At 44.3% G+C, this 26,311-nt stretch overlaps 1 protein-coding gene across 6 annotated transcripts in view; it reads right to left on the minus strand.

Annotated features, from left to right (window-relative positions):
* Nucleotides 1-26,311, minus strand: part of PCM1 (pericentriolar material 1) — a 152,536-nt gene that overhangs the window by 73,396 nt on the left and 52,829 nt on the right. For 4 of the 6 annotated variants that reach the window (XM_085852688.1, XM_085852690.1, XM_085852684.1 and 1 more), the window contains exons 17-20: nucleotides 25,856-26,025; nucleotides 25,339-25,656; nucleotides 8,856-9,108; nucleotides 8,470-8,585 (exon numbers count right to left, since the gene is read on the minus strand). In XM_085852688.1, coding sequence (XP_085708814.1) covers nucleotides 8,470-8,585; nucleotides 8,856-9,108; nucleotides 25,339-25,656; nucleotides 25,856-26,025 — 857 coding nt within the window. The remainder of the gene's footprint in view (nucleotides 1-8,469; nucleotides 8,586-8,855; nucleotides 9,109-25,338; nucleotides 25,657-25,855; nucleotides 26,026-26,311) is intronic. The other 2 variants (XM_085852689.1, XM_085852686.1) reach the window with 2 other exon arrangements.

Genomic DNA, 26,311 nt, shown 5'->3' on the forward strand with positions numbered 1-26,311 from the left:
AAAGCAAATATCGAAAATCCGGCCCGACCAAATTTAGATATTGTCCCATAGATTCATATGCTACAATCAAATTCAAGATCGCTTGAGAAATGGCGGAGATAGAATTTGAAAATCGTCATTTTCGCAACTTCAAAGGCCTCGTGACCTTGACCTTCGGTGACCTTGAAAGTCATACGATCGTGTACGTCTCATCGACCTCTATCAGGATCACTAATGACCAGATCTCCCGCTTCAACTTCATTGTGGACGGATCGAAGGACATCGACACCCATATTATTAGGTCATGCTCGAAGAGATGACCTAAAAAGGAATGATTACTTTACTGAGAAAGAGCTCACATTTACAGATATCAAAAAGGAAAAAAAATAACTGAAAGGGAGGATTGGAAGAAAGAGATATGGCTCGGAAGTTGGGCTGGGTGATATCTCGATACTATCTGTTGGATAAGATATTAAGAATATATCATCAACATGATGGTACATTTTTAAAACTGTCGATATAGCGGCACAATTGAGAATGGGGAAAAAATTGGTGTGCAGTATTGTAAACTGAAGATTTTGAGACTTGTTTCCATCGATTTTAATAAGGACGACGCCAAATGATTCATTTTATAAAAACACGATAGTCCCAGTAAAAAAGAAAACACAACCAAGATGTACAGAACACCATTCTCTCTTGACTTTCATGCGAATGATGAGAAACCCGATCTCAATTGCCAGTTATCCTGCCTCATCATTAGGGTCATCCATTGGGGATCTTGAGCATGTGCCTGAAGAGGAGGGGGACTATTTGGCATTTGCACCAGTACAATCACCGCATCTGAACTCCAACTCAGACTACGTGCAGAAGAGCTTTCATCAAGATGATGAAGTGCACACAAAAGGCACTGCCCTCAGGGCAGCTCACAGGCATGATGCTCTCAAAGCACCAAACACTATAGTCAAACACAATTGTTCTGCAAATGCGATGCGAATGTAGCTGCGACTGTGAACTTGTTTGCAAAGAGATTGACGAGTAATTGGTTTGTTAATGTGCGGTTGAAGCTTGATTAATAAATAATAAGCAGTAAGCATGTCCTCTAATCTGCCCATGAACTACGTATGTTGAAGAGTCAAAGTGTTTGGTTGTGCTATATCACGTGATTGGGTTTTCGTATATCATGACTCGCCCGCTAGGGGTGGCAGGAATGTACATCCAGACGTGCAATAAAGCGGAGTTGCTGCTAACACGCTTGCTTCTCGTGTTCCACTGCACCTCGTACACCATAGTTGTAAGTTTCACTTTCATCGCTCCTCACTCACCATCATGGCCAATGTGCAATTCATTCCCCCAAACCCCATACCCACACCTTAAATAAAGAAATAATAATAATAATAATAATATATCTATAATTCCAGCAATCTCTGTGTGTGTGTCTGTCTGCAACCGCTGTTTCTCGACAACCACTGGTCCGATCTCATTGAAACTTGCCAGGTATATTGCTGGGCCCTGTGGATGTGCCTTTTCAAGGTTTGATATTAATCGGACAAGTGGTTCCCAAGTTATGGCCATTTATTTACCAAACCAATGACAGGACACAGTGCTATGACGTCACAATTCTTCTTGTTTTTATTTTTGCACGTACGAGCCCGCACTAGCAATAGATTTAATATATATATATATATATATATATATATATATATATATATATATATATATATATATATATATATATATATATATATATATATATTATTGTTGCTGATTCGCGCCCGCCGGCGTGCAGACGGCCACGTAACTCGAATCGCGGCACGTCGCCCACCCGACGGACAATCCCGTCGTGACCCTCTCGGACTAACGCCGGGAACTAGTCACGGGTGGGCCTTTCGGCCTCACCACGATCGTGCCAATCGGCCCCCCGTGTGGGATAGGGTTGCTCGCCAAATTCGACCTACCTAAGTACCCACACGGAGGGTAGACCGGGCGATCGCACCTCGCCGCAGGTCGACTGCGGACACGGGCCACTTCAAGCGACCCGTTCCGTACTATCGGGATAACCGAGCGGTGTTATCGTCGGCCTCGACGGTTCCGATTAATTCTCGGGCGTATTTAGCCCACTACCAACCCTTTACGTGAAGTAAGATGGAGATTCAATGAAAGAAAAGACGAAGCGAAACGGGAAAAACAGTTCAACATAAAGCACATTTATTTCGCGATGGCACACGGATAGCACACATATACAATTATACACCAAAAGCAAATGTAAAAGTGGAAGAAACACACAATAATGCACAAAAAGCAAATATAAAAGAGAAACACACTGCAGATCTACTACCGACTACCGAGCACACGGCCACACTTATACAGTTTTACTTCACAGACGGCGCCGCCAACACATATACTCAAAGCAAAAGAAAAAGGGACCACCCTCCACTATGAGGGGGCAGACGGGCCTGGGGCCGAGACCGCGTTGAGCCTACCCGTCTGGTGATGAGCCGCAAAATGGCGGTGGCGCCCCGACTCCGCGGGCCTTGCGGACAGTGTCTGGAATGGGGTGGGAACGGGGCCCCCTTCTCACACTATCTCAGCGCGGGGGGAAACAGGAGGGGGTTGTTGATGCTCGGGGGGATGAGGATATCTCGCTGGCTCGGGTCCCGCGACGAGCGTCTCCACCGCGACCTCGGTCGCGTTATCGGCCTCCCCTCTCCGCAGCTCCCCGACTCTGACACGAGCGCCCTCTCGACTGCCTTCGCCGCCGCCACCTCTCCCACTCTCCACAGCTCCGTCCAACTGCTTTCTCCGACTCTTCTCTTCTCAACTCTCCTTGACTGACTCAACTACTCCGACTCTTCCCAACTCAACTCCTCCGCTTCCCAACTCAACTGCTTTTTTGGCGAGCGAACGCGGCCCTTTATAGCCCCCGTGGCCTCGCTCCTTCACCTTCGACCCTTTACCTCTGGCTGGCTCCCCATTGGACAGAGGAAAAGTGGGCGTGAATGCTTTTTGATCCACGAATCTGTATATAGCGATTATACTCCGACGCACCTGGAGGCGGGGCCAAATCGCCCCACGCTCGCCGATAGGACGGAACAGAAGTGGGCGTGAATCGTTTTTGATCCGATTTCTTCGGAAAGGCTGGTGTTTTTGCACCCGCTGCTCGGTGCGCGCCCCGCACGAGTCCAGGATCGGCGCCCACAAGCGGCGCGGGAATGGCGGTGATGCGATGGTTGCGAGAGCGAGATGTGACGGCAAGGGTCGTGGCTGTTGTTGTGAAGCGGCGTTGCGGTTGGTGGTTGTTGTGTGATGGCTGTTGAGACGTGGTTGGTGGTGGTAGTAATGGCGGCTGGTCCAAAATAAAGATAGTAAAAGAAAAACGGCTATCTAGGAGGGTCGCAGCCCGAATGAATAACATTTATTCCCTCTAAACAACGGGTTTGGGCCTAACTACACATATACTTACAGAGATATCTCACCTAAGGGACCTGAATGGTGGTTTGCGAATTTCGTCAACCACAACAATATATATATATATATATATATATATATATATATATATATATATATATATATATATATATATATATAAAAAAGCATGGGATGGGTTGAATGTTGGACGCTGGAATGACCTGCACATCCGTAAAGGTGTAGCCTCGTGCTGGACGTAATACCGGAATGATGTCCCAGCGAAAAGAGTACGACAGGCAGAGGGACGCAGAAATCTGGATACTTTAATATACATTGTACAGTATAGATGAAATCCAATGTCAGGCCACAGCGGCTTCTTTGCCGCTCTGCAAAACTGCAATTAATCTTCAAAAATACCCATTAAAATAATGATGCGTTTGACACCGACACAAGCCTTGCTTTCAATGAGAACACACATGTGTTGACATCAATTTTAGGACAGATTAAATTACGGTTATAGCTATTGCACAGGGCAGGGGTCATCATTAGGATTATATAAACAGATTGTGTGTACCCCCCTCCCCCCCCCCCCCAACACCAGCTCTGTGGTTGTGCTTCGTTAAAATAAGTGATTGTGCAAATAAGTGATACATCACTATATTGTCAATATTTTGAGAAACGATAACAGACTGGCAAAACATCAATAGCACTCAGCCCAACTGGGAAGAAGATATGGAGGTATTCTTGCAGAGGTTTGATACACTATTTATTTAAGAGCAATGTTATTGTTTACTAGTTCATTACATCGGCTTGGGAGTGTAACCCAGATCTGAGAGTGTAATCCGGAGGGTGGCAAGCAATCAAAATCCATTGCAAGGAAATAAAGTGCAACCCCTTACATAGGCCAGTTGGTCAAAGCACTTTGCTGGCCAAACAAGAACCGCAAAGTAAGCCATTATAAAAGAAACTAGAACGGCACTTCGTTTACACACATCTCTGCCAGGCTGAACAGTTTACATTTTGTATCCCACCGATATAGATCCAGATGCTAATCCGGCCTATCAAACTCAAATCGGCTTGTTCTTGTCACCTAACCAACCCATCCATCAAGTTTTGTCATAATCTGTCCTAAACTTAAAAAAAGATGCGATGTAGACTTCAGAAAGTATTCACACACCTTGACGTTTTCACATTTTGTTGTGTTACAGCCTGAATTTAAAATGGATTTTATTGAGATATATTTTTGTCACTGATCCACACATAATACTCCATAAGGTCAAAGTGGTGTGTTTTTAGAAATCTTTACAAATCAATTTTAAAAAATGACAATATAAAATGTCTCTAGTCAATAAATATTCAACCCATTTGCTATGACACTCCAAAATGAGCTCAGGTGCATCCAATTTCCTTTGATCATCCTTTGAGATGTTTCTACAACTTGACCAGTCTCTCCAAGTCCACCTGTGGCCAATTCAATTGACTGGACATGATTCAGAAAAACACCTTTCTCTGAGGTTCCACATTTGACAGTGCATTTCGGAGCAGAAATTCCATCATGAAATCGAAGGAACCGTCGGCAGAACTCTGAGATAGAATTGTGAGGAGGCAAAGATCTTGGGAAGAGTATAAAACAATTTCTAGTGTTGAAAGTTCCCAAGAGCACAGTGAGCTCCATCATTAGGAAATGGAAAGAATATGCAACTACCATTACTCTTCCTATAGCTTGCAGTCCTACCAAACTGAGCAACCGGCCAAGAAGGGCCTTGGTCAGGGAGGTGATTAAGAACCCATTGACCACTCTGACAGAACTACAGAGTTCCTTGGCTGAGATGGGAGAACCTGCCTGAAGGACAACAGTCCCTGCAGCACTTCACAAATCTAGACTTGATGGGAAAGTGGGCAGACAGAAGCCTCTCCTGAGAAAATGGCACATGACAGCACGCATGGAGTTTGCAAAACGGCACGTGAAAGACTCCAAGCATGAGGCAAAAGATTCTGTGGTCTGATGAGAAAATTGAACTCTTTGGCCAGAATGCAAAGCGCTATGTCTGGTGGAAACCAAGCACAGCTCATCACCTAACACCATCCCTACCATGGAGCATGATGGTGGCAGCATCATACTATGTGAATGCTTTTCAAGTAACAGGGACTAGGAGACTTGCAGGGATAGAGGGATCAATGAATGGAGCCAAATGCAGGCAAATCCATGAGGAGAACCTGCTTGAGAGTGCAAAAGACCTAAGACTGCGACGGAGATTTACATTGCAACAGGACAATGGCCCCAAGTATACAGCCAACACAACACTGGAATGGCTTCAGAAGAAGAATGTTAAAGTTCTTGAGTGGCCCAGCCAAAGCCCAGACTTGAACCCAATTGAGAATCTGTGGAAAGACTTGAAGATTGCGGTTCATGGACGCTTCCCATCCTACTTGACAAAGCTTGAGCAAATCTGCAGGGAAGAATGGGAGAAAAATTCCCAAATACAGACGTGCAAAGCTGATACAGACATACCCGAGAAGACTCGATAGAAAGCTGCAATCGCTGCCAAAGGCGCTTCTCTGAAGTATTGATTCAGTGGGCTGAAGACTTAATTAAATTAGATATTTGTTTCATTTTCAATAAATTTGTAAAATTTATAAAAACATGTTTTCACTTTGTCATTATGGGGTATTTTGTGAGGATCGGTGATATATTATATATATATATATATATATATATATATATATATATATATATATATATATATATATATATATATATATATATATATATATATATATATATATATATATATATATATTGTTGCGGATTCGCGCCCGCCGGCGTGCTGACGGCCACGTAACTCGAATCGCGGCACGTCGCCCACCGGACGGACAATCCAGTCGTGACCCTCTCGGACTAACGCCGGGAACCAGTCACGGGTGGACCTTTCGGTCTCACCGCGATCGAGCCAATCAGCCCCCGCGTGGGATAGGGTTGCTCGCCAAATTCGACCTACCTAAGTACCCACGCGGAGGGTAGACCGGGCGATCGCACCTCGCCGCAGGTCGACTTCGGACACGGGCCACTTAAGCGACCCGTTCCGTACTATCAGAATAACCGAGCGGTGTTATCGTCGACCTCGACGGTTCGATTAATTATCGGGCGTATTCAGCCCACTACCAACCCTTTACGTGAAGCAAGATGAGGATTCAATGGGAGAAATGACGAAGCGAAGCGGGAAACAGTTCAACACAAAAGCACATTTATTCGCGGCACACGGGAAACACACATATACAATTCCACCAAATGCACACAGAAGACACAATGCAATTTACACAAAAAGCAAATACAAAAGCGAAGACAATGCAGAGCTAATACCGACTACCGAGCACACGGCAACACTTATACAATTCTACTTCACAGACGGCGCCGACAACACATACCCAAAACCAAGGAAAGAATACCCTCAAGGATGAGGCGGGCCTGAGGCCGAGACCGGGTCGCGCCTACCCGTCTGGTGATGAGACGCGGAGCGGCGATGGCGCCCCAACCCCGCGGGCCTCGCGGAGGGTGTCTGGTAGGGGGTGGGAAAGGGGCCCCCTTGGTCGCACTATCTCAGCGCGGGGGGGAAACAGGAGGGGGTTGCTGATGCTCGGGGTATAGAGGATCTTTATTATCCCTGGTGTGCGTCTCCACCTCGGCCAGGTCGCGCTGTCGGCCTCCCTCGGGTGCAGCTCCCTGCACGACGCGAGCACCCCCTCGTCTGGTGTCGCCGCCTTTCCACAGCTCGTCCCCTCCGTTCCGACTCCAACGCACACGACGAGCAGCTCCACCGCCCGCGAAGTCTTGACCCTCTGCTTCCGACTCTCCTACTCTCCGCCTCTGGACTCTCCTACTCTCCGCCTCTGGACTCTCCTACTCTCCGCCTCTGGACTCTCCGACTCTCCACTCTGGACTCTCCGACTCTTCACTCTTGACTCTCCGACCCTCCTCTTCTTGACTCTCCGACCCTCCACTTCTTGACTCTCCGACCGACTCTCCTGACTGACGAACACGGTCCTTTTATCCCCCCGTAGCTTCGCCTTTGACCCCCTCCCTTTGACCTTTCACCTCGCTCCCCATTGGCCCGAGAAAAAGTGGGCGTGAAGGCTTTTTGATCCACAAATTTGCATATATCGATCGTCCTGGAGGCGGGGCCAAATCGTCCCTCGCTCACCGATTGGACGGCAAAAAGTGGGCGTGTGTCGTTTTTGAAGCACAAAATCCGTGATTTTGTACACGCTGTTCGGCGCGCGCCCTGCACGAGTCCAACACCGGTACCCACAGCGGGGCAAGAACGGTGGCGATGCTACGGTTGCGAGGTGTGACGTGAAGGTCGTGGCGGTTGTGGTGAAGCGGCGTTGTGGTTGGTGGTTGATGTTGTGGTTGTGGTGGTAATCATGGCGGTTGGTCCAAAATAAAGATAGTAAAAGAAAAACGGCTATCCTGAAGAGTCGCAGCACGCATAAATGACATGTATTCCCACTAGACAACGGGTTTGGACCTAACTACACATGTACTTGCCGAGATACCTCACCTAAGGGACCTGAATGGTGGTTTGCGAATTTGGTAACCACAACAATATATATATATATATATATATATATATATATATATATATATATATATATATATATATATATATATATATATATATATATATATATATATATATATATATATATATATATATATATATATATATATACACATATACACACACACACATACATATATACATATATACATATACACACATTTAAATTTAATCCATTTTAAATTCAGGCTGTAACACAACAAAATGTGCAAAAGGCAAGAGGTGTGGTGTGGATACTTTATGAAGGTCCTGAATGTTATCTTTGGCCCCATCTCAATGGTGAAGAATTACTTTAAAAAATAATTTTTTTAAATTCTCATCTCCAGATCTTCAACAAAATGGAATCAATTCGTCCTTGTCACATAACGAATAATAATAAAAAAAATAATAAAAAATAATGATAAAAATGACAAGATTAAAATACTGAATTTTGAAAAGCTCTTCAATGAGAGCTCACATGTTTTACCTTTGCATGTCATTTTGCTGGACTAGTAGCTGGGAGATGCAGAAGTTGAGATGTTGAAACATGAGCATGGTCTGCTTGTTTTCCATATGTCCTGGCAGAGAGCTACTCAGCAAACTCTGAAGCAAAAAAGAAAAGGGCTTGAAGAGAGCAGCAAACAGGATGGTCAAAACAACAATATCTGTACCCAAATCCCATATAAATAATAAAAAAAGAACGAAGGCTTTCACATGTGAATGGTAATTCTTTCAAAACCCTAATTGTACCATATATGGCATGACACATTGTGATCTGGGAGATGGGGTTCTGGGAGAGCACAAATAATCTGTAGACACAAAAACTGTGGTTGTCAAGGCTCTCATAAGAGCCAACTATTATCAAGTACAAACCTGTTGGTCCTGCAGAAGAGTGTGGCACATAGCAGTGTTATACTCAAGCTGAGACTTCAGTTGGTCTAACTGCATCTGCCACTGCTGCTGCTTCTCATTACAGGAGAGCTCAGACACCCAGCAGCTGTTCTCTTGGCGCCTTATTCTCTGTGGGCTTTGGCTGTTGCCCACTTGTGCAACATTCTCTTGTCGTAGGACAAAAGGGCCTTCACCACTCTTCAGAGCACTCACAGGACTCCGACTTTTATCCCACCTGTGGAAAGTACACACTTTGTTAGTTCAAAGGAAACTATATACCATGTATGACAGAAGCCTTACAATTCAGTTAAACAAACGATAACAGTAAAATAATCAAATCAGAATGAGAAAACATCTGAAAATGCAAAGCCCATCCACGTCTGTCATTTTCATCAAGTTCAGTTAGAGTACAAAGCAGTTAAAAAAAATAAAATAAAACCAATGTCACCCGCAGGGTGACCCGTATCTTGCCAAAAGGTGACCACGTGTGACTTCTTTAAGGTCACACTGAGGTGAACAGAGCTGCTATCCACCAGGAGCGACTCCTTGAGGAATATCTGCCTACGAGAGATTCCGATGAGAATCGTTCTACAGAGTAACCATGAATATATGTCAATAAAATATGCCTCATAACGTCACCAAATGACGTCATAATGTCTCAAGCTTGACATATCTAGAAAGCACTCATCGAGGTGTTCAATTTGAGGTACTACACGATATGGTTCCTAAAACTTGAAAATTTGACCTTGGGGTCAAATATGTTTGACCTCAGGCGCTAACCATGAAGGTCAAGGCCAATCGCCACCAAAAACTAATCAGCTGAGCGCCAGACCATGAACTATATTCCCATGAAGTTTGAAGACGATCCAATCAAAATTACTCAAAAAATAAGGGTTTCGTCGACTCCCCTGATTTGCGACAAAGTGACCTTGACCTTCAAAATTTTGTGCGCTGAAATGGACCTCTATAGGCGGGCGCGAAGTTACAAAAATGTAACTTCGATATGCGAAATGTAACTTCGAAGTCTGATATGCGAAGTTACAAAAATTTCCAATGATAACTGTGCTCTGCAGAATTTTTTATACGTGATTACAGACAAACAAACAAAAAAAAACAAACAAAAAAAAAACACACAAGCTGACTAACATATCTTGCAAAAACTTCGTTTTGGCAAGATAAAAAGACATTTTATTCATTTGTGTTCTCCACAATCTCATAATAAAGGTTTGTTGAAGATTTGATGACAAAAGCTCAATTGGTAAAAATGTTACGGCCTGGACATACACACTGAATCTCAAAGGTAAACAAAGATTATGATTAAAACATTTATGGCTGGTCTGCACTTTACCGATGACGTCATCCTGACAATCCTCTAATCCCCATTGGAAGTAGAATGAGACGTGCCAAGTTTCAATTCTTTTCCTATCAGGGGCTTCAAAGATGTAATGCTTAAATTTTTTGCGTTTAATCCAAGATGGCTGTCATATCACGTGACCTATGACGTCACAATTGCAATTAAAATATTCTCCATTGAGGGGTAGGGGGAGGTAAGCTCCGACCCTGAAAATTTGTCAATCGGACAAGTGGGTGCTGAGAGAAAAAAAATAAGTACTCTGCAACGACAAAAAGATAAGGAGGAGGAGGAGGAGAATAAGGAGGAGAATAAGGAGGAGAAGAAGGAGAAGAAGGAGAAGAAGAAGGAGAAGAAGAAGAAGGAGACGAAGAAGAGAGGAAAAAAAAAAAAAAGAGTCGAACAATGATAATAGAACCGCGCGTCCTGAAGCTCACCTGGATCAGGAGCAAGTCACTCAAACCCCCGCAAAACCCCTCAGACCCTGTCGCAGAACAGAGCAAATAACTATTTTGAGGTGTCAAAGCCCACCTCCTACACCACCCCCCCACCCCCCAGTGGGTCTGGAGAAGAAGATTTTTGAAGGAATTTGCGTGATTTTCCCCAAAACTGACCAAGTCGGCCATTTTGCCACTTCCGGTCAAGTACCCATTCGGGGCATCTCCGGCGAGATGCGGTTGGTGCTGTTAATGTCTGTTGCTTGTCCCCGTATCACGCGGTCCGAGTAACCTGAGCCGTACAGCACGCCTCTGTTTTGTGGCGAATTGTATCGATACAGAGGTACGAGAAGGCATGGGAAAAATTTTCCCATGTGTGGAAGATGTTGCTGGTCGAGGTGGTGAGCGAAGGGTGAGATTCCATAGTAAATTGGCACGCAGATTTGAATGAAAGGGTGAGCCATGCACGTGCCGGGCAGCGTCTTTGTTCGTGTTGTGATTCTTTCATGGGTGGCTGCTGTTATTCATATCGTGTGTATTTGCTTGCTTGACTTGATTTGTACCATGAATAAAAGGAAAGGGTTGGAATGGAAATCAGGATTGAATGGAAGATAGAGATATAATTAGACCGAGCAAGAAGACCCACGCAACGCACTTCACCCCATTAACCCACGCGACGTGAGGGGAAGATCTGACTGCACGAAGACTAATGAAGTAACTGCCTGGGGATCAGTATTACTGTATGTTGGGCACCATTGCCTTAGAGGCATGAGGTTTTGCAGAATTGCAACAATATACAGTATATATATATATATATATATATATATATATATATATATATATATATATATATATATATATATATATATATATATATATATATATATATATATATATATATATATATATATATATATATATAGTCATGCGCCACATTACGACGTTTTGGTCAACGACGGACCACATATACGATGGTGGTCCCATAAGATTATAATGGAGCTGAAAAATTCCTATCGCCTCGTGATGTTGTAGCGCTTCCAGTCATATAAAAGTACAGTGTAGCACATACAATTTTATGTACAGTACATCATACTTGATAATGATAAAGTAGTGTGGCCCCATTATAACGGGATCGTTGAGGTCCATAAAACGTCATCGTGAAAAAAGCGGGGTCGCGTTAAATCGGGATTCAAGAAAATCAGCGTTCAACCTGACCCAATGTTGACCTCACATCCTAAAACACCCCTATTTTCGCCATATTTGACCCGTTTTTTGCACGTTTACCTTCTAGCAAGTAAATTACCTTTGAGTTAAAAAAATTCCGCAAATAAATCATTGTTGTTCCTCAAAATTAAAACACAAATTGGTTTTTAAGAAAGTTTTTTTATGTTGCTAAAACATTCGCACTGTTCCGAAAATATATCACACAACTGGCAGATGCTCGTTTCTTCATTTGTAAATTATAACATCGATGCAATGATTATTTATAAAATCCAAACGCTATTTATTCACCTTTCTATAATCGATGCGAGAGAAGATTGTAAGCAGCTGCTAACAACACGCATGGCTGTCATGAACAGCACAAAGGTAAAACTAACGCGTCTTCCGTCGATCTTGGATGTGTGTTACAATTGCCTACAGTATTCAGTACAGTAACATGCTGTACAGGTTTGTAGCTGAGGAACAAGAGGCTATACCATATAGCCTCGGTGTGTAGTAGGCTATACCATCTAGGTTTGTGCGCGTACACTCGATGATGTTCGCACAATGACGACATCACTCAACGACACATTTTTCAGAACGTATCCCCGTCGTTAAGTGGCGCATGACATTATACATATATATATATATATATATATATATATATATATATATATATATATATATATATATATATATATATATATGTAGTTATGGATTTCGGAATCCGTTCTGATGAATGCATCCACACATCTTGGTCCTCACAGTTATTTCCTTAAATGCATGTTCAGATTAGCCCCATCCCCATGTCTAATGGGATCTTAAATGTGATGCGATGAGAAGGGTAAAGAATAGATCCCCTCTCTTATGGGAAGCTTTTTTTTCTTTGCGACAAGACACGTTTAAACATTTCTTTCATGAGCTCTGAAGCCTGCCTGCATTCTTCCTCAGCGGCAATCTTTCGTGAGCTTTGACGCCCGCCTTTTTTGGGAGCGCACGGGTCGTCATGGCAACCACACGCCAGTGTGGCGGGGTGAGCTTGGGGCGGACGGCACCCCGCAGAGACAGCCCAGATATAAAAACGAGCGAGAGGTACGTTCTGAAGAGAAAAGCGTGAGGAGAGAAAAGCGCGAGGAGAGAAAAGCGAAAGAGGAAAAAGAAAAAACGAAAGGAGAGAGGAAAAAGCAAAGGGCGAGAGAAGCGAGCAAGAAGCGGGTGTCTGACCAGTGCCGTCGAAACAATTTGTCCTTCCCAGTGCTTGGGCAAGCGAGCGTGTGGTGCGCGTGTGGGTGTGATCAGTGCCGCCAACAAGTGAGGCACAGTCGGTCACCAACAACACCAGGGTCTAAACCCGCGACGGACGATCTCGGTGCCCTGCAGACTTTGACTGGCATTCAAGGCTGCCCCGCGAGAGGGAGCACGGCAAAGCTGGGTGCTGGCGGCAGACGTGACACGCACGCACTTCAGGACGTTTTAGCGTCACGGACAACTTTCTGGTGAGTGAGACGATTCTTCCCCCCTTCCCTCCCCCTGAATGATCCGTTGGGTACCCTTGTCTGTGTTTGGCTGTAAGCAAGTCAACCCCCGATAAACATCTGCTCTTTGTCTCTTTCCTGGCATTTTGATCGATTTTACTTTGAAATCCATTCTTTATTTACCTCAGCAAATAAAGTTCTTTTTACTTATTTATATTATTATTAATAAATTATTTGTCGATTTCCAACCTGTCCGTGTTTGTCCTTTCCTTCCATTGGTCTAGCATTGTCCGAACCAGATTTGACCAAAAAAAATCGTCGGCACGCACCAGCGGTTAAAACGCTCGGCCGCCCAAATTAAAATCTAATCGAAATAACATTGGTGCTTTGCCAAGGGTGCGCTCCCCGCTCAGGTAACCACGTGACCTCCAGTTAAACGGAAGAATTAGAGGATGGCCACTGGAACTCGTGGTTTTAAAACAACCCACCGTGCCACAACGTTAATCGTGAGAAGCGGCCCCGGGTCCGGCTAGACCGAGGTCAACCGGGGATTAATCCGAGTGACGAGCTGGTGTCTCGGTACCCGTGGCCGCATCAATATACACAGTATATGTATGTATATATATATATATATATATATATATATATATATATATATATATATATATATATATATATATATATATATATATATATATATATTGTTGTAGATTTCCCGCCCGTCGGCGTGTGGACGACCGCGTCTAACCAATAGCGGTCGCTTTGCCCACCGAACGGACAATCCAGTCGTGACTTTCTGGAACAACGCCAGAAACCAGTCACGGGTGGGTTTTATAATCCCACCACAGCCCAGTCCGTATTCTACCCACGCGAAATAGGGTCAATCGCCGAATATTGATATACCCAAGTACACGCGCGGGTAACCTAGCGAGGGACCGTACCTCGGCGAAGGACTGCTTGGACACGAACCGCTTAAGCGGTCCGTTCCGTTCTGGGATAACCGACCGGGTATTATCGCCAGACCTCACCAGACCCCATTCTATTTATCGGTTATATAAAAACCAACTATATTCCGAGTGCAAGATGGGGCAGTTCAATGAGGAAATGGACGCAACGAACAGGTTTACATTCACACAAGGACATTTATTATAATAAAGCACGTATGCAATTAAACAAGGCAAAACATGAATGCAATTATACAAGCAACAAAAGCACGACAAAAGAACAACAACCGTCTACTTATTATGTACAGTCACTTGCACTTAACAGCAGTTCCTACTTATTAGACAGGCCCACGGACACACGTACACACACACACACACACGTACACACACAATAAATGGTGGCAGAGGCCGTTAATAACGGGCTCCAGCTCGGACAGGTGAGCTGAAACCCAGAACCGATCTCGAACCTCTCCACCTTGTGTGGTCTTCAAGTTGTTTGGACCCAGGCTCCAGCGAGAGCGAACTGGATCCAATCGCCGTGAGCCGTGATCCTTCCCGAGCTCCAGCACTTCTCAACACGTGCAGGTAAGACGAGGCGCCGATCCTTCCCGTCGATGCGTCGCTTCCCCAAGGAACCACCTCCCGCGCTTCTCAACACGTGCTGGTGAGACGAGGCGCCGATCCTTCCCGTCGATGCGTCGCTTCCCCGAGGAACCACCTCCCACGCTTCTCAACACGTACTGGTAAGACAAGGCGCCAAACCTTCCCGTCAATGCGTCGCTTCCCCGAGGAACCACCTCCATGAAGAGGTCGATGAGTCGCAACAAGCCGGTAACCAAAATGGAGAACAAAGACCTCCATGAACCAAGAAGAAGAAGCAGCCACCATTCGCAGCTCGATCCAAGCGACCAGCTCAACTGTCTTCCAAACAAAGCACCTCGAAGCAAAAAGCTCCCCCGAGCCAAGCAGAAGCCGAAGCTCACCGAGCCAGCCGAAGCAAAAAGCTTCCGAAGGCCTCAACCCTAATAGTCGGGTAAATCTACAACAAAAAAAATAGCCTTACCCCCAAAAAATTGATACAAAAGGTTTTTTAATGGTTTTGGGTAGGGTTTGACCTCCAAAATAACATACTAAAAATCTACTCAAATACACCTACCGGAAAGGGCCTATTTTCAAGATGGCGTCCAAAATGGCCGCCGTGGGCTTAAATTGCCATAGAATGGGCACTAGTTGGCCTATATTTGCGATTTTTGTGTCAATTTCTATGTTTCTGAGGTCAACAAATCTATTGAAATCATTTTCAAAGTTGATCAGTGATGGGAAAGCCTTAAATCCAAGATGGCGTAATAAGTTCTGGGCGGGTCGAAGCCCTGATCTTGTCATCGAACAGACCTTGATGAGATCCCTGAAGAGCACTGGTGGCCTAACACGTGGAAGTGGGATGGGTGAAGAACAACGGTCTCTATGGACAATGTCAATGTCGGTCACGTCGGAATACAACAGTGCAATGCAGGAATTCACTGATCTTTTGTACACGACTAGTGAACAACACAAGGAATCTAGTGGCGCAAGGATGGAAAGAGATGCTTCTGACCTAGCCAAAATCAGTTCAAAACTCAGTGAATGCTCTCCGTTTTCTCCAGATCCCTCACTAAGAAATGTTGTGACTAGAGTGGTGGCCGCGTCGGATGTGAATGTCCACGAGCATAAGTCTGTTGGAGAGAAGATTATGGAAAGTATGGTCAATAAACCCGCTTTCACATCTTCCTTCCAACGAAAAGACAGAGCCAAAACACTTGGAGATGTATCTTCAGTCAAACTTGGTCCAGACAGTGCAATTGACCCTGCTCTACTCTTTCAAAGATTTCTTGTTGTGTCAAAAACAGGAGACATTTCGTTGGAAGATGTCATGGGCTATGAGCTGAGCCCATTTCCCCCTGCCCTGTTTGAGGGTATAGGTATTTTCAGAAAGGCTGACAAACCTCAATTAGTTCAAGCTATCAGAGACCATTCTGCCAAAGTGTCAAATGATACCATGTCTGACTCTGTTCCCCAAACTGAGCACTATGTTCTTGATGGTGGCTCCTTGCTGCATCATTTGTCATGGACAGCCGGGGACAATTTCAATGTGATAGCCAAGTCGTATGCTGACTTCACTATTCGTCACTATGGAAAAGCAACAGTCGTTTTTGATGGTTATGATGATGGACCATCTATTAAGGACAATACACACAAGCGCCGTGGCCATATTGTTCATCCCGAAGTCAGCTTCACACCTGGAACAGAATTCTCTGGCAAAAAGGATGAGTTCCTGTCCAGGAGCTCCAACAAGCAACAGCTCATCAGCCTCATCAGTGAGGAAATGAAGAAAATTGGCTTGAACGCAATTCATGCACCAGGGGATGCCAATGTAGACATAGTAAAAGCGGCAGCGACATCGTCATACCAACAATCAACTACCCTGATTGGAGAAGATACAGATCTGTTGGTGCTATTATTGCATTACGCTAGCGTCGACAGCAAAGAACTGTATTTTCGTTCTGACAATTCATCCAGGAACTGGAAGGTGCACAATATCAACCAGCTGAAAGTATCATTGGGTGAAGAGCTATGCCCACATCTTCTCTTCCTTCATGCTTTCACTGGGTGTGACTCGACATCTCGAGTATTTGGAATTGGAAAAAAGTCAGCATTTCAGAAACTGGCAAAGGGGGATTCAGCAATCAAGACTTGTGCAAACACCTTCCTTGTCCCCAACCAAACAAGAGACATGGTCGTGGAAAACGGCAACAATGCCATGAAAGTATTATTTGGAGGACATCCCTGTGATTGCCTCGCCAAGTTGCGATATAATGTCTTTGTGAAGAAACTGGCTTCAGCCAAGTCGTTTGTCACCCCAGAACGTCTGCCACCAACAGCGTCTTCAACAAGGTTTCACTCTCTGAGAGTATACTATCAGATTATGGTCTGGATGGGGAGGAACGGAAACTTGAAGGCAACAGACTGGGGTTGGAAACTGGAGGACAATAAACTAGTTCCAGTCATGTCAGACAAGGACGCTGCTCCAGAAAAGTTGTTGAAGATGATCCGATGCAACTGCACAACTGGCTGTAGAACAAGTCGCTGTAGCTGTAGGGGATACGGTCTGCCATGCCACAGCATCTGCGGACCCTGTCAACTTGATACCTGTGAAAATCCTTTCAACAAGACAGTATCGGAGGACGAAGAGGAAGCATAGTTTATCTATGGTAAATGCTACTTCAATGAACGAACTTTCGTTGATGTTTTCGATTTACCCTAACTTGAAGGCATTTTAATTGAAAGTACGTTCTAGAGGAAATGGTGATCATTGTGAGAGCCGATTAATTTATTACTTTCTAAATTACCAAAGCATATTTTAATTTATGTTATGCACAAGATGGTCAATTAATTCTGATCACTACACACGGGACAACTTTTCAGGTAGACACTATTTGAAGGATTGGGTATGACCTCCAAAACATAGGAATAAACACAAACACTACAAATGTAGTCCATTTATTGCCTGTTTTAAAACAAGTACACACCCATGGTGGCCATTTGGGGGGGGGGGCATTTTGGACGCCATCTTGGATTTAAGGCCTTACCATCACTAGTCAACTCTGAAAATGATATCAGGTGATTTGTTGACCTCCAAAACATAGAAATCGACACATACATCACACAAGCACAGCATTTATTGACAATTTAGTAGCAAATTTATGCCCATGGTGGCCATTTTGGGGGGCCATTTTGGACGCCATCTTGAATTTAAGGCTTTTCCATCACTGATCAACTTTGAAAATGATATCAGTGGATTTGTTGACCACCAACACATAGAAATTGACACAAAAATCACAAATGTAGGCCAGCTATTGCACATTCTATGGAAATTTAAGCCCACGGCGGCCATTTTGGACGCCATCTTGAAAATAGGCCCTTTCCGGTAGGTGGATTTGAGAACATTTTTAGTATGTTATTTTGGAGGTCAAAACCTACCCAAAACCATTGAAAAACCTTTTGTATCAATTTTTTTGGGGTAAAACCACAAATTTACTCTACTATAACGCAAGCCAAGCAGGACCCGACGGTCTGCTGAACGACTACTCTCGACTCCCTTCTCCAACTCTGCCCTCTCCAATTCTGCCCTCCCAACAAGAGACGATCTCCTCTTTATCCTTCTCCCGCCCTTCCTCCTCCATGCCTGGAGTGACTCATGCCCTCGTGATCCATCCCCCCAGCTCAACCACGTGTGGGAGGGAGTTGTTGACATGAGTCACGGGACGGCAGGATTCTTCCTCTTCGCAGAAGAGGGGGAGGGATGTCTCCATTGTTCGTTCCCTAACTATTAAATCGATCCACAACGCATCTAATTGATTTCTGAACATTTAAACAATGGAAGGTGAGCTATCTAGGGAACAAGCACTTATCAACATAGCTGACTAAAGGAACCTGTAAGTTGTGTGCAATGGAATTCCAAATTCGGAACAATAAATACCGTGGTGCCCCCAGAATCCGAACGCCCCATTGTTTGAACAAATTGGAATCCGAACAATTTTTGAGAAAATTTTGCCCTAAAAACCGAACACATTTTCAAAAACCAAACACAACGTAGCATTCATGTTTGTTCACGTGTGTCTCACCCACCTGTTCGACCCGCATCTTCGCGCTTTGTTCATTCAGTTCGTCGGTGAAAGTACTCGTGAAAGCATCTCTAGTGTGTCGATCGCTACTTTACCTCGTGTTTTCACCTTGATTTGTGCCGTTTTTTTTTTTCAATTATCACCCTCGTGCATTCACCATGGCACCCAAGAAGAGCAGTGAAGCAAATAGGAGTAAGAGGAAGTCCGTGAGAACTACGATTGAGTTGAAGAAAGAACTTATCGCTAAGCATGAGAGCGGTACGCGTGTGTCTGATCTCGCTGCCATGTTCGAACTGCCGAAATCTACCGTGTGTACGATTCTGAAAAATAAAGAAGCGATAAAAGCAGGAAAACCCGTCGGGAAGTGAACTCATTCAATGAACCCTCTGACGATTCGGCTTTAACAAACTCAATGTTTTTTTTGCGAGCATGGTAGTGACGTCATGCTGCGTCACCCAATCGCTTCACCTCTTGATTCTCTCCCGTGGAACCGTGCGGTGAAAATGGCACGTTTGCCTCCACAGAGTGTACTGGGATATAAAACACCATTTGGTGCTTCATGGTTAATTACATACCTCCACCAGGCTGAACAGTTTACGTTTTGGATCCCAATGGCCACTGATAGTCTGGAGCTGCATCCAGACCTGATGGAAGAAGCGACAACGCTCCTGCTCATCCCCCAGGTTTGGAAGAAGATTCATGACCCAGAAAAGGTCATTTACTCATCTTATTTTACCTTAAACATGGGTAATTTCAGTTGAAAGTGTCTTGAAAGTGGGTTTTCTTGGGGTCCAGGAACGGATTAATTAACTTTCCATTATTTCTTATTGGGAAAATAGTTTTGGAATCCGAACAGCCTCCTGGAACGAATTAAATTCGGATTCTGGGGGCACCACTGCATATATATATATATATATATATATATATATATATATATATATATATATATATATATATATATATATATATATATATATACATATATACATATATACATATATACACACACACACACACGTTTTTTTTTTTTTGTATACCTTGTCGAGGCTCGTACGAGAGCGAACACACAACGCACAGCAGGGGGGGGGGGCATGAGACATTAAATCTGTGGAAGGGAGAGGGATAGGGCAGGGAAATGGGGAATAGAAGATGGACATTACAGGGACTTTCAGGAAGGAAAGCAGGGAATTTGAAGGGGGTGGGCTTGGGTGGATTATCGGTGGAAGAAAAGATCGAGGATTTGGATGGGGGATGATAAGAGGTGGTGGTGAACAGCTGTTTTGAAGGCCTGGAGGGAAGAATGGGATCGAATAGAGTGAGGGAGTTTATTCCAAAGGTGGGGAAAAAGAGGAATGAAAGAGTGAAGGTGAGCAGTGATTCGTGATTTTGGTAGTTTTACCAGAAGGGGGTTGTTGGCGGACCTTAAGCGCCCTGCAGAAATGTGGAGGGGACAGATCGCAGAGAGAGCAGGGGGGCAAGGCTGGAGAGGAGACTGTGGAAGACAGAAAGACCACCGACCAGCCTGCTGTGAGAATGAGAGGCCCAACGACTCAACCTCATCGCGGGAGATGCTAATGATCCAAAATGCCTTGGTTTCCCAGGGTGAAGCCGAGAAAGGTGGTAGGCAGGAGCACCAGCCCAGAGGGAAGAACAGTACTCCATCAGGCTGCGGGCAAAAGCTTTGTAAGTGGTCAGGAGCTCAGGTGGGCCAAGGAAGGACTTTTCACGACGGAGCATTCCCAGTCGGCGACTGGCTTTGGAGGCGAGGTTTGAAATGTGGCTTTCTCAGGAAAGGTCATGGCAGACAGTGAGACCCAGAAACTTGAAAGAAAAGGCTTCTTCCAGAGGATTGTTGAGAAAGTAGATGGGGGGGCGGATTCTAAATGGGCCTTTCGGAGAGACATCGTGAGAGTATAAGACTTGTCCGGATTGAAAGACATGTTCCACGTGTTGGACCAGTTTGTGATTTTACCCAGATCTGCAGTGAGCGAAGAAGCTGCTGCATGCCAGCCTGAGGGATGACAGATGGTACACCAGAGGGTGGAGTCATCAGCAAAGAGACATAGAGGATTTTCCAGAGAGTCGGAGAGATCATTGATGAAAACCAGAAAATTGAACAGGACCCAGAACGCTACCTTGAGAAACTCCAGCCTGGACAGGAAGAGGGGATGAAAGAACTCCATTTAGGGCCACACGTTGACTGCGGCAGGAGAGGAAGTCTACGAGTAATGAGTGGAGATGTCCTTGGATACCATAGGAGGAGAGTTTGGTGAGCAGGCTCAAAACCGTGTCACAACCATACAATATTGTCTTGGGATATGGCTCTGATTTCATGTCCGGTATTGAGGACATCCATCCATTGTTGGAAGAGCAGAAGCAGCATATCCAGGGTCAAGTGACCTGGTCTGAAACCAAATTGATGATCGGAAATCAAGCCATTGGAGAAGAGGAAGGATTTAATGTCTGAAGCGATGATGGATTCCATAATTTTGCTGATGATTGGCAGAAGACTGATTGGTCTGTAGTTGCAGGGATCTGTTTTTGCACCTTTTTATGCAGGACAGTAATGTTTGCTGATTCCAAGCAGATGGCAGATGACCTTGACTAAATGAGAGGGTAAATAGAACAGAGAGAGGGTGAGCAAGAGCAGAAGAGCAGGTTTTTATGATGCATGGGCTGATGCCATCTGGAACGGTTGCAGAATCCGAGTCGAGGTTTGACAGCAAGCTCTCCACCTTGTCAGGAGAAAAGGACACAGAGTCCATGAACAGTTAGGTGCGACTGGGTAAGGTGGGTAGAGAAAGCGATGGGTTTTGGACACAAGATTTAGCTGCAAACACCGAGTTTAAGCATTCAGCCTTTTCACGTGCGGTATCAGCAGTGCGGCCATTTGAAGTAAGGAAGGGGATGGAGGGGGAACATACACCAGAAACAGATTTGATTAGATGCCACCAGGATTTTGAAGAGGGGGAGAGGTTTGAAAGTTCAGACTTGAGCTGAGAAAGATGTGGTTTTCTGGATCTCCTGAGGGTAGATACATACTTGTTCCGAGCTTTACGGAAGGAACTGAGATTACCCTCAGTTGGGCTTGCTTTCCATGAGGAAAAGGCAAGTTGCTTCAGGACAACTGCCTCGCCACAAGCCTCAGTGAACCAAGGGCGGGAGGAAGGGTAGGACAACTGAAGACTAGAGGGGATAAATCTGTGCATGAGGGAGAGCAAGTTTCTTTGAAAGAATTCCCAGGACGAGTTGATGTTGGAGAAAGTAGCGATAGGAGATCAGTCTATAAGTTTGACCAGTCTATAAGGTGGGAGAAAGGTGAGGGGGGAGTTTTTGAGAGAGGTGAGAGGGAGAAGAGTGTGATGGTTACTTTGAGAGTGAGGGTGAGAAGGGTGAGACGGGTGAGTTGGCACTGAAATTGGAAAAAAAATAATGGTTGATGGAAAGCGAACATCAATTGCAAACTGGGTTTTTTTTTTAAGTTTTAGGTCAGAGATGCGATTAAACACATTTCTTGATGGATGCAATAAAGGCGAATTCAGAGAATGGAGAGAAGAAACACTGTAACAGTTGGATTTTTTAGGCAAGGTATGAAGGAAAGGTCGAATTGAGAGCAGTCTGTTTAAATAGTAGAAGAGTCGTGCATTATGATACAGTAAAGAGTACCACACGTGTGAAAGAGGAAGATGAAGCATTATAAGAGATCGTTTTTATCCCCTGCCGCGTGGCAGAAGGGGGATATTATCACCCGGGTCGTCCTTCCGGCTGGCTGGGCATCAACATTTAGAGCTGTGAGTGCGAGAACTCATAAACTGTTCGCCATAGATTTGAAATTTGGGTCACACATGTACCACCTGAAAAGGAAGAACCCTATTGATTTTGGGCGTGGCCGGATCCAAGATGGCCGACTGGGGTGGCCATCTTGAAAAAATGATTTTTGTAATAAATGGAAAAACGCTTATCTGATTTCAATTATTTTTCAATGGCGGTGGATTCCCCATCTCTGATGGTATATTTATTATTATTGTTTGAGAGTTTATCAGATTAGGTCATGGAAGTGTTGTAGAAAAAAAAATCATGAGGTGAATGGTGAAATTGGATTGATAAACGCAGGGGGTGTAAACAGATCACGTGGTTATGGGAGAAGCACTTGACTATGGCAGGTGTATCGTCAAAAGTGAAATTATTTATTTTAAATAAGGATTGCGTAACATTTGGAAAAGGGAAGGTTGAAGTAAAATCGTGGAAGTGTGTGGTGAATTTGGAACGGTAAACAGTGTGAAGCTGCTGGGTCTATGAAAAGTACCAGGAAGAGTAGAGAGAGACACGTGGTTACAGGAGGTGGATAGATCGAAAGGATACAAGGAAGATTATTATTTTTTGATGTATTTTTGAAGAACAGGTAAGATTCGGGAATGGAAGGTTGTAGATCGGAAGAAATCGTGAAGGTAATGGCGAGAGGGTCAGCTCAGTCGAATAAAGATGGTGTGCGGCAGGAGGAAGAAAAAGAAGGATCAAGACTTGTGAGTGTGCAAGGAGAAAGGTAGTTTTTTTTTTTGGATTCAAGACAAGAAATAGAGTGTTTATTTTGGAGGGATGGGGGACGTTGTGAAAGTGGGGAAGATAGAAATTGAAGGTAATGGGGAGAAAACACAAATAAACACGATCGTACACCGAGGGGAATGATGGGTAGGCCTCAAGCACCCGGTAAGACAAGGTCGACGAAAACTCACAAAATAGCACGATTTTTGAAACAAAACGGAACTAGGAACACACAGTAACATGTGGGTGAGAAAATAAACATTTAAAATGGGACAAAGAACGACCGGAAACTTAACTTTGAGATCGTTAGCAGAGAGCCCTGAAGGAGACCTGCCAACGCTCCAAATCCAGAACTGGAAGTCTGGCTTACTTCTCGGGACTACGGTGCAGCAATTGGTCTTTATTTTGATTTTGTTAATAATACTCATTTCATAGTGCAGGTTAGCACAAGTTTCATGCAATTAACGAGGCAGTGTCAAATCAAGTGCTTTCGTAAGCCTCTCGTCTTCCTGCCCACGATGGTTGTGTCCAAGCCCCTATATTCCCTTTTTTTCCTACATTACTCATATACCTCTTTCCAATTTGTGTTTTTCAAATCTTCTGAGAACCAGAGCTGTGCAAAAGGCTATGCGGCATCGGTAGCACAACCAAAGTGTGATCAGAAAGCTAACACCCTCCCCCCACCCCAGATAATCAGCACAGGCACATGATCCTCACGGGAGGTTAATCGACTGCAGGATCTCCCTCTTTATGGTGGATGCATGATCCCTCTACCTTGTTCTGCCTTGGTGCTGCAGTGTCTGCAGCTCCAAGGACAGTTTACATTAAGTCTCTCCAATCTCTGTCCCATTGCATCCTGTGTTCCTCCGAATAAGTGAGAGGCCAACAAGATTAGATAAGCAAGCAGATCAGTGGGTGCAAGGATGAATTAATTATGAATTTGTTACCTCCACCACCAAAGGTGGAAAGAGGTTATGTTTTCACTCCTGTCTGTTTGTCTGTGAGCAGGATATCTCCTAAAGTTGTGGACTGATTCAGCCAAAACTTGGTGAACAGGTTGGGTGTCTGACAAGGACTAATTGATTTGATATTGGTGAAGACTGAATACAAGTTTTTATTTTTTTATTTTTTAAAGTGATTCTTCACCATTGAGATGGGCCCAAAAACGATGTATAGCATGGGATTTAAAAAAGTTATGTACGAGTTATGACAAAAGCAGGTGGATGAGTTGGTTCGATAACAAGCCGATTTGATTTTGTTTCAGGTCTGGATCCAGATCCGGCTTATCAGTGGGATACAAAACGCAAACCGTTCAGCCTGGTGGAGGTATGCGCTCAACCGAGTGCCATTCTCGTTCCACTTTATTTTTGCCGCTTGCGGACACGTCCTCTTCTCCTTACCCACCTCATTTGATTGTGAATAAAATAAGTGCAATGAGAACCTGCTTTGTGGCCATTAAGGGAATGAGAACTGCATAAGCACAAAGGAAATTGTAATAAACCCACAAGATGGGAGAACGGGTTTGTGCATGAAAGCGCTATTAAAAGTCACTTGTCTCGGTTTGCTCAGCCATTTCATGATGTGGATTCACCAATGGTTGTGCAGTCTTGATCGCATACGCAAATTACGGATGGACGTGGTTAGCACTCGTCCCTTACCCGCCTGGCAGACATATCAGTCTTTTGAAGACTGTGAGCTGTAACAATAAATATAATGTCACTACCTTATCCATGAACTCGACAAGCCTGATAAACATTTTGAGTTTACAGAATAAATTATGTAAATGATTAAGAATTTAATATATAAACTCAATTTAGCAATCAGCTCAGGAGGTCAAAAAAGGAAAAAGCTTCACCTTCGGCGATGCACGTTTGATTGATGGGATGTTTGCCTCTTATTGCAATCCACATCAGCAGCATAGATATCCAAGGGTTTCTTGTCTGCATTTATCTCCCAATTCTCTCCACCATCTTCTTCGTTTTCAATCTCCCCTTCATCATCCTGCTCATGATTCAACTCCTCCTCTTCTTCTTCTTCTTCTTCTTCAGCATCATCCTCCTCGTCCTTGTCATCCTGGCGACTTGAATCATCAATTATCAAAGGTCTAAAGCATTCTTGCTCAGATTCTTCATCAAGGGAAAACTGTGTCGATCCACCCCAGGTAGCCATTGTCCTGTATGGTCCAAACATTTGAAAGAAAAATTGATCAATTTATAATCACAAATTTTTGCAGGAGTGGGGTGGGGGGGGGAGCCCATATTTATACAGTTGACACAAAAAACACCCAAAACAGGAATAGATCTGAGTGAATGAACACCAATGTTATCTCAATATTGAAACCAAAATCTACATGAATTTGAGCCACATTGTACCTTTCGGTGTGACTATATGGGACTGAGGCCTGCCTTTCCGTCTCCACACAACGTGTTGTCAGGTTCAAGCTGCTGCTTGGCTGTGCCATCAAGGCCTCAAGGTGTTTCCGCTTCAGACGGAGTTCCTCTCTCAGAACCCGATGTCTCCGGATCTTCGACCAAAGCTGCTGCTGTCCCCATAAAGGACAGCAATTAGACTCCAAGATATCAGCTTGATTTAATCGGGTTTTTTTTTCAATTTCATAATGATCAAACACCTCATGTCAGCGATTAAAAAATAAAAAAAAACGTGCAGGTGTGTGAATACATATACATATTAGCGGGGTGTGCTTACACATTGTAAGCAATAACGAACTGTTCTTCCCCATTGTCTCGGGTCGCTCATCTACATTTTTTTTTTAGTTTATTTATATTTTCATTTACGACGCTTTCTAACGGTTCTGTGGTTTTTCCTGG

The sequence above is a fragment of the Eptatretus burgeri genome, chromosome 13, assembly GCF_056783735.1.
Source record: "Eptatretus burgeri isolate ZD-2024b chromosome 13, Ebu_testis_v1, whole genome shotgun sequence".
Taxonomy (NCBI): domain Eukaryota; kingdom Metazoa; phylum Chordata; class Myxini; order Myxiniformes; family Myxinidae; genus Eptatretus; species Eptatretus burgeri.